Source organism: Rhea americana, unplaced genomic scaffold, assembly GCF_003343005.1.
Source record: "Rhea americana isolate MKP2758 unplaced genomic scaffold, rheAme1 scaffold_25, whole genome shotgun sequence".
NCBI classification, from domain to species: domain Eukaryota; kingdom Metazoa; phylum Chordata; class Aves; order Rheiformes; family Rheidae; genus Rhea; species Rhea americana.
This window is the reverse complement of record NW_028186368.1, coordinates 2,156,874-2,165,787: the sequence shown is the minus strand read 5'-3', so window position 1 is coordinate 2,165,787 and position 8,914 is coordinate 2,156,874. Positions and strand designations below refer to the sequence as shown.

Below are 8,914 nucleotides of genomic sequence, written 5' to 3'. Positions count from 1 at the left end.
CAAGTGTTCCCTGTGCTCAGGTAGTAGGGGAAGAAGTCAAGTGGGATTTATGGAACAAARCTAACGTGCAAACTAAAGAGATCTGTCACAGTTAGATGTGACAAAGAATCTTTAAATATTGCGATTTCTGTCCACACGTAGAAATTAATAGGAGGGAAGGTTTTATTGGGAACCCTGAAGGGAAACTGCAATTATCATTAGTCTGCCAAGGGGGGACGTCAGGATGTTGTGCACAGAAAGTTTTATTCTCTGCATGAGCTTCCTTTCTGTCACTCAAAGGCCAGCTCCTGCACATAAGGCACGTACGTTCCCCACCCTGRGTGTTTAGCCTTGTCACAGTGAAAGCCGTTCCTCCCGCAGAGGCAGCCCGAGTTTCTGTATCACTTTTCCAGTAGCGTTGGCACTTCTTCTTCCTCTTCCCCTCCCCCCGGAGTCATTGTTTTTTTTCTCTTTTTCTTTTTTTAAAAAGAAAAGTGTCAATTTGAACTTCCTGCTTGACAGACCCCACTGAGAAACTGATACGGGCCTGATAGGGTGATATTTATTTATTTTTTCTGTTCCGGGGCTTCCCGGGTCCTTCTCCACCCCCGCCGCCCCCCCTGCCCAGCTTTTGATACTTCCCAGACAGCCTCGCTGCTGATAATGTCGCCGGGAATGTTTGCTCTGAGATGCTGGCGCGGTGACAGACAGCTGATAAGAAGGTGAAGATAATATTCTCCTCTCCACACTTGTGGAGCTTCCTAAATCTAGCAGGAYCTAGATGCTCTATGCCTAAAATCTCAGTGGGGTTTTAGTGAATTAGCCATTAGTCTGGGAGTAGGGACAAATTTACAAAATAAAGTAGATGATTTCTAATGCCAGATAACATGATGCATTATTAATTCATCTTTGAAGTGGCTCTGAATTRTACTTCAATATCTAGAAAAGCAATTGGAAAGCTATCTGCACACCTCTGTGTGTATGTGCTTGTATATATTAAACCATATATTTCATCGTAAATATATTACTTGAATGTATCTGTGTTCAATCACACTTCACTGAACCTTCAAAATATGCAAACTGCCCACATCACTAAATTTGCTTGCTACTGGTCTAATGCTGTTGGAAAAAAAGATGCTACTGTAAAAGCAAGTAGCTGTGAGTAGGAGCATGCTTTGAAAGCGGCTGTTTTCTTGGATAGATTGAATAAATAGCTGTTTCTTTGCCTTATAGGGTAATGTTGCCAAACGATAGATTCCGTGAGGGCAGTGAATAGCAAAGCAAAGAATCTGTGATGAAAGTGGCCGTTTCCATCTTCCCTGCTGGGTTAGCCGRTCCTCCAAAAATTAGAAACAACTGTTTCTCACTCCACTTAGTGAAGTAAGAGCAGTCAGTCACAAAGTAGAAGTTTAGATAAAAACTGCGATACTTTCAAGTCACATACCTATCAGTGTTGACTTGTACCTCCTGATGGAAAACCTTGCACATAACTAACCACAAATACAAAACCTTCATGTTGTTTTTCCCCTGTAATAAAATATCTCACCAGTAATCATTCCAAGATTATATAACTATTAACTTTGGGAGATTAGATAGAAGCAGAATTCTTTTTCTATTGTATATGTCTTTCAATGTAGTGTTTATATTACATTATGTTCAGATAACAAGGTAGAGTCTTTGAATACAAATAAACAGTGTATGTGCTGACCTGAGCCAAATGGATGCTAGCTTGTATTTGTTTCTAAATGCATATTTCTGTTTCTTTTTTTTCCTTTCTTTTTAAAAGTACATTTCAGCTTAAGCTGGGGCCAACTAGACTTGCTTTCTTTTGCTTTGCTTCAGCATATTTCTTTTTTTTTATAAAGTACAGCTGCAAGCAGAGGAGTGTTGCATAGACTGAATGCCACAGAAATCTGCAGTAAATAGTCTGCTTTGTTGTAGATGTTCCTAAGCAGTATATTTAATGAGTAATGATCTGTTTACTGATGGAGAATACCTTCTCTTTGAAGAAGGCTTTCATCCTAGCCAGCCACGGAGTTTTTTGGTACTGTAAGTAATTGAACTGGCTGGTGAAGTGACTGCTGTGGTTTGGCAAAAGCTGATTTGTCGTGCCTTGTTATTTTAGTGAGGAACATTTCTGGGAGCTTGCATTCTGCACAGGCTTTCTGTTAAAATTGTATTGTGGACAAATACTTGTTACCTCATTTATTAGATATACAGCTTATGTAGATGATCAACAGTGAATCTAGTCAAATTTAAGGGGAAAGAAAGGTGAAATCAGTTTACAAAGTGGAGACTATCACTCTGCAAATGAATTATCATCCAGATCTATATGTACTGGCTGATGCCCCTTAAATTAACCGTACTTTTGATTAACACTTCATATCAGCAGGCATTTCTTTGCACAGAAGTTAAATTTTTGGTGAGTTAAGTGATTCTTCACCTCYAGGACTAGCCCTTCCTTCCTAATAAACTTGTAGGAGTTAGATTGTGTTTTGAAAAGAGATAATTGTGGAGGCTTATCTAAATAATCATTACCTTGCTTTTGTATTTCAGCACAAACCCATGTTAATCCAAAGCAGCACAGTGCTGATAAAGATGAACTTTGTCAGAAAAGCATTCCAAAGAAAGAGCACAGTGTGAAAGAAATCCTGAAAATGGAATCTAACCCTCCAAAAGGAAAAGACTTCTTCCAGACCAACATTTCACCAGTTACTCCAGAAAAAGACTTAGATGATTTGCGTAAGAACTATAGCCCTGAGAGGTGTTTCTTCCCTCGAGTTGTCTATCCAATACGACCTCACATTCCTGAAGACTATCTGAAAGCTTCCCTAGCKTATGGGGTGGACAGACCCAGCTACATTACTCACTCACCCGTTCAGTCATCTACTACACCAAGTCCTTCTGGAAGGAGCAGCCCAGACCAAAGTTTAAAAAGTTCAAGCCCTCATAGCAGTCCAGGGGTCACAGTTTCACCTCTGGCACCTACTTCTCGAGAGCACAGAGAGTCATACTCTTACTTGAACGGCTCATACAGCTCAGAAGGATTGGGGTCTTATCCTGGATACGTACCCCCTAGCCATCTCTCGTCTGCCTTTCTACCGTCTTATAACCCCCACTACCCCAAATTCCTGTTACCTCCATTCAATATGAGCTGTAATAACCTGAGCGCTCTGAACAATATCAATGGCATCAAYAATTTCAGTCTCTTCCCAAGGATGTATCCTCTTTATGGCAACCTSCTCAGTGGAGGTAGCCTTTCCCACCACATGTTGAACCCAGCCGCGCTCCCCGGTTCATTGCCCAGTGAAGGAGGCCGTCGATTGCTGCAGCCTGATCATCCAAGAGACTTCCTCATACCAGCACCTAACAGTGCCTTCTCTATCACGGGTGCTGCTGCCAGCATGAAGGACAAGCCATGCAGCCCCACCAGTGGGTCACCCACTGCTGGTACAGCAGCCAGTTCAGAACACATAATGCAACCTAAACCTACCTCAGTGGTGTTGGCTGCCACCGGCAGTGAAGAAGCCATGAATCTCATTAAAAGTAAGAGGAATGTGACCGGTTACAAAACTCTTCCATACCCACTGAAGAAGCAAAATGGGAAGATCAAGTATGAATGCAATGTCTGCTCCAAGACCTTTGGCCAGCTCTCCAATCTGAAGGTAGGCAGTGGAGAATAAGACGTACGAGCCTTCTTGTAAGGCTCTTACTTCTTTCTATAGATTATCTAGGAAAACTAGGGACAGGCCTTCCCTTTTTGTTAGGTTCTTTATCAGTCAGGGCTTGATTCTACATCCCATGCCAAGACAGCATAGTGTGTAAAGACAATGTTTTAGAACTAGTGCCAGCTAACTAATTGGATAGGAGTATATTTTGGCAATGGGATGGCTTCTGCTAACTTTAGGAAACATTTGAAAGTACTTTCATTATGGTTACTGGGAACTGCAAGCTTAAGTGCTTTGTTTCTCTGTAGGTCCACCTCCGAGTACACAGTGGAGAGAGACCRTTTAAATGCCAGACTTGCAATAAAGGCTTCACACAACTGGCGCACCTCCAGAAGCACTATCTGGTACACACAGGAGAAAAACCCCACGAGTGTCAGGTATGTAACACACCACAGGCACAACTTCTCTCAGAGGCCAAAGGGACTGCAAGGCCTGCGCGCCCCTTGCCCCGTGTGCACACCCAGTGTGGCATGTGCAGTGGGTTGCGTTACAAACAGTGGCTGCTCTTCAAGTCTGTATCRCGGCTGTCTCCAGTCCTGGGTGTGCCAGTGCCTGTGAGAAAATGTGATTGCCTGTTGCTCGGTAGAGCAGCATCTGCCTGATACAGTTCTGCCACACCAGCTGTACTCTAAATGCTATGCAGCAAAATTTAAATAAAAGAGGTGGGGATATTTTTTCCCCCGTGAGAAAGTGTAAAGATATAAAAAGCTGCTATTTCATTGTGCTGTCTCCTCCTAGAAGTCTGTGATTTAAAACATAAAATCCCTTCCCACTCACTCACTGTTTCTCTGCTGCCCTCTCCCCCCGACCCACACTAGGTTTGTCACAAGCGATTCAGCAGCACCAGCAATCTCAAAACCCACCTGCGGCTCCACTCTGGAGAGAAGCCTTACCAGTGCAAGCTGTGCCCAGCCAAATTCACCCAGTTTGTGCACCTGAAGCTGCACAAGCGTCTCCATACCCGGGAACGTCCGCATAAATGCATCCACTGCCACAAGAGCTACATTCACCTCTGCAGCCTCCAGGTCCATCTGAAGGGCAACTGCCCTGTAGCCCCTGCCTCCGACCACTCCATGGAGAACCTGAATCGAATCAATGAAGAGATAGAAAAGTTTGACATCAGTGACAATGCCGACAAGCTGGAGGAAATGGAGGACAATATCGACTTAACATCGATAGTGGAGAAGGAAATACTGACCATGCTCAGAAGGGAAATGGAAGGAGCTAATCTGAAAGTATCTTTACAGAGGAACCTGGGAAATGGACTTATCTCCTCAGGATGCAACCTTTATGAGTCTTCAGATATGTCAATTATGAAGTTGCCTCATGGTCACCCACTACCTCTGTTACCTGTAAAGGTCAAGCAAGAAACAGTTGAACCAATGGACCCTTAAGACTTTGGCAATTTGATTTATTTTTTCTTTTCTTTTTTTTTTTTTTTTTTAATTTATGACTTGGCAAGTCAGGGTGCCTGTAGCAGTTGCTTGTACATAGTTTCAATGCTGCAAAGCAATCTTGGCTTACAGTAGTTTCCCTAAGCTCTCCAACTGAAAGAAGGAACTCCAAAGTTACTGTTTTCTCAGGGCATAAAAAGAGGCAGAGAACTGTGCATTGCCTCACCAGTTACTAAAAGACAATCATCTATCCATAATTATTTTTTTCAATGATAGTACTTCATAATTTATTATGCAATTTATCATTCTAAAAGCAATAATTAGAAAAATGTTTACAATGGCTGGAAAATTCATTGTAATTTTTACTTTAAATGTTTTTATTTTTTTGTTTTATGGCCATTCTTTGTAGATACTTTTTTCTGCACATCTGTGTTAAAAACCTAAGAGTGGGGTTTCAGTAAATGTGTTTTATGTACCAATGTCTTTTAAACAAATGTGGGTTTTTGTATTGCCAAAGTTGGATATTTGACATACAGAATCCTAGATCAGTTGGTTTGAAAAAAAAATGCTGTGTAGTCTTATGTGCAAATTGCCCCATTGGGAATTCAAACAAACAAACAAACAAAAAAAAGGAGTAGCAGCAGCATAGAAGAAATTAATACACCTGGCTCTGCTGGGATAGGAGAGAGATTCTTCTACCTGCAGCTTTACCCAGAACAGATGTGGCACAGCAAACACCTACTTGCCATGGGACAATATGTTAAGTTTTTAGAAAACAGCTATCATCCCACATGTTGCCGTGTAACTTTATGACCAAAGGAATGCATCAGCTTAAAGTGGCTCTTCCAAAATAAAATATCACTTACATTATTTTATTTCCAAAAGCAGTCTAAAAACAAAAACAAACACACAAGTATTCTTAATATTCTCTTAAAAGAAGTTTTAGGCAGACTTTTTTACTTTATTTTATTTTATTGCCAGAGCCTTCTAGGGATAAAAAGGATGGTCACATTCCCTGAGAAATAAGAGGTTTGTTTTTATTTGTATTTTCCTCTCCCACTTTGTCTGGGTAGAGGTAGAGAACGAAAGTCCTTTTCTGGCACATACATTTTTTTTTCTTCCTTCCTCTACAACTCAGATTTTTTTCTCAGTATTTGTGTTTGTACATTTTGTGGTTAATTTAATTAAAGATGAAAAGGGCATTGCAAAGATGTTGAACAACAATTACCTCAGTGCTTGTGTCCAGTGGTGCAGACAATGCTGTTTTATCTAAATGCTTTGCTACTTTAGAGAAGAAACCAAAATGTGGGAAAGATAGAATGCACGTCCTTTTATCTTTTTGTTTTGCTAAGCCCAAAGATGATATGGTGACATTTGAGGTGTAGCAAAGAATACATGTATATTTATAGATATATTTATACCACTATACTATATATGTATATGTATATATATTTATACCACTTAAGTTGTGAGCCAAACCATGTAATAAAACCTATTTTTCATCTAAGTGTGAAAATCAAATGTTATCCAGTTTTGCATATTACCAATGACCTCAGAACCAGAAGGTTGTGCTAAGGCATTTACCACTTGCAAGTACACGTGGCGCAGTTGGCCCCGTGACGCCTGAACTTGCAAATACCTTACGTGAACGACTCCCCGTGCACGTGGAGTCTCAGAGGATTGAGTGGGAATTGTATCACGTTCGCAGGACCGGACCGGGGGCCTTCGGTCCCCCCACCCCACCCCCGGCAGTGTGTACTGGGGGGAAGGAGGAGGGTTGTCAGTGAACGAACAGCCAGAAAACTTAACTGAAAGAACTTGAAGCCAAATGTTGCCCGTGTGTGGTGTAAGCGCAGCGCACAGCGAAGGGCAGAGTTAAAGTTAGTTGGGGTGAGCCCGTAGTCTCACGTTACCCTGCCGTTAAAAGAGTTGCACGGTCAACTCACGTAAATAATAGCATTATTACACACTTTCCCTCCATGTATATCTTTTTGTCTGTTTGTRTTCTTATAGTGTTAAGAATAGCCCACTTCATTAGTCCAGGATTTGGAGATTTTTTTTTCCCATAAACTTCATTCTAATGCCTTCTGTTAAAAACAATCCTGAAATCTAAGAAAGTCTCTCGGCACAGCTTTTGAAGGACTACAGTTCATTACATTTCCACTCCTGCAAATTGTGAGGCTGACATCTTTTAAATGTAGCAATAGTTCATAAGTATAGTACTTTTAACTGTAGGATAAACCAAAGTATCACTACTCTGTCACTGGACACACACTTTTCCTGTTATTTGCCTGTAGTGCTTTCTTGTATTTGATACAAATTTTACAAGAATTTATATGCATCAGCTTTAAGAATTGTTACTTCTCTTTACTGTTTCCCCCTCCCTTAGAAGTTTTACATGTGAATGTAGCAACAATCAACAGTGTTTTGGGGTTTTTTTGTCTCTCTTAAGAAAGACTCTGACCAAAGTTAACAGGCTTTTTACTTTGCTAGAACAACAAACTATCATATGTTTACGTATTGGTTTACATCATTATTTATGTGCAAATTGTCAAATGTAAATTAAATATAAGTGTTCATTGCTTTACCAATGCTTCGCTTGTCTTCACTATCTCTACACTGGCCGCACGCAGCGCGCTCCCAGAGCGCCTTCCCAGCGTCGCCGCAAACCCGGCGTTGCTGCCGGTGCCTCGAGCGGTGCCGACTTCTGCCTTTGCGGCCTCCGATTTTCCACGGTTCAGAGTCACAAGTGACGGCGCCAGAGCCAGGCASCCTGTTCTGTTCAGTAGGGCGCTCGCTCGGTTTCTAGTCAATACCTTAAAAAAGAAAAAACAGCATCTTTCTAGAATTGTCAGTGTTTCGATGGAAGTGTGTGAATGCTCTCTGCCGCCCAGCGATGTAAGCAGGGCTCTCGTTTACATTTTTCCAAATGATTGTCATTTCTGGCCTGAAACTGTAACCACTGGGACCACAATGACACAATCAAAATGTCAGCATGAGACCACTTAGTGCTGTATCAACATGGTGGGAACTGCATTCAAAACAAATGTGGATCTGTTTTCACCGCTTGCAAATGAGATGTGAGTTTGAACTAAGCCTAGAAAAAGGTCAAGTGTCCTCCCCCTCCCCCAAAAAAAAACCACCTCAGCCAAAAAGCAACAATATGCTGGGATGCCTCAGAAAGCTGATTCAACATTTGCTACTTCCATCATTTACCATGAGATCTAAACCAGAAAGGCCATGTGCTCTCCTTCCCTACCTGAATGTTAAAGAAATAATGTTCCTTTTCATATTGAGACACTCAACACTGTATGATGTTTTAAAAGTATTTCACTGTCCTCTTAAAATTCATTTAAACATCTGTCTCAAGAATTTGAAATACTGCCAACACAGAACTGTGGAGTTAAGAAAACCAGAGCACTGTTGTCATAAATGTGCCAAATGCAGCATGTTATATTCCTATATTCGACAGAGCTATTGCTGTAATAATTTTTTAAAAAAACATAGGATAACCGTTACCACCATAAATCATACTTCATTACTTGGCAGAGCATTACTTTGTGCTGGAGAGTTATGTCCTGGGGACACTTGTAAGCTTTAGAAGCTGTTTAATAAAACACATTACATAAAAAGCCAATGCGCGTTATAGATCACAGCCTCGCCAGGCTGAGCCCGGCAGCTGTTGCAGTTGTTTCTGGCAAAGCCAAAGCCAGTTAGACGGCACCGAAGGGAGCACGTTGTGACCAGAAATACAGCGGGTTTCTGCACTGACGACGACCCAACAACAACAGGACTGCCACCCATGCAAGACGT

The 8,914-nt window shown here is 41.5% G+C and overlaps 1 protein-coding gene across 4 annotated transcripts in view; it reads left to right on the top strand.

Moving 5' to 3' along the window:
- The window catches only part of PRDM1 (PR/SET domain 1), a 100,989-nt gene extending 95,549 nt beyond the window's left edge, over nt 1–5,440 (top strand). For all 4 annotated transcript variants that reach the window (XM_085306923.1, XM_085306922.1, XM_085306921.1 and 1 more), the window contains 3 exons: nt 2,536–3,644; nt 3,956–4,084; nt 4,526–5,440. In XM_085306923.1, the coding sequence (XP_085163049.1) occupies nt 2,536–3,644; nt 3,956–4,084; nt 4,526–5,101 (1,814 nt within the window). In that variant the 3' untranslated portion in view covers nt 5,102–5,440. The remainder of the gene's footprint in view (nt 1–2,535; nt 3,645–3,955; nt 4,085–4,525) is intronic.
- The last annotated feature ends 3,474 nt before the right edge of the window (nt 5,441–8,914 follow it).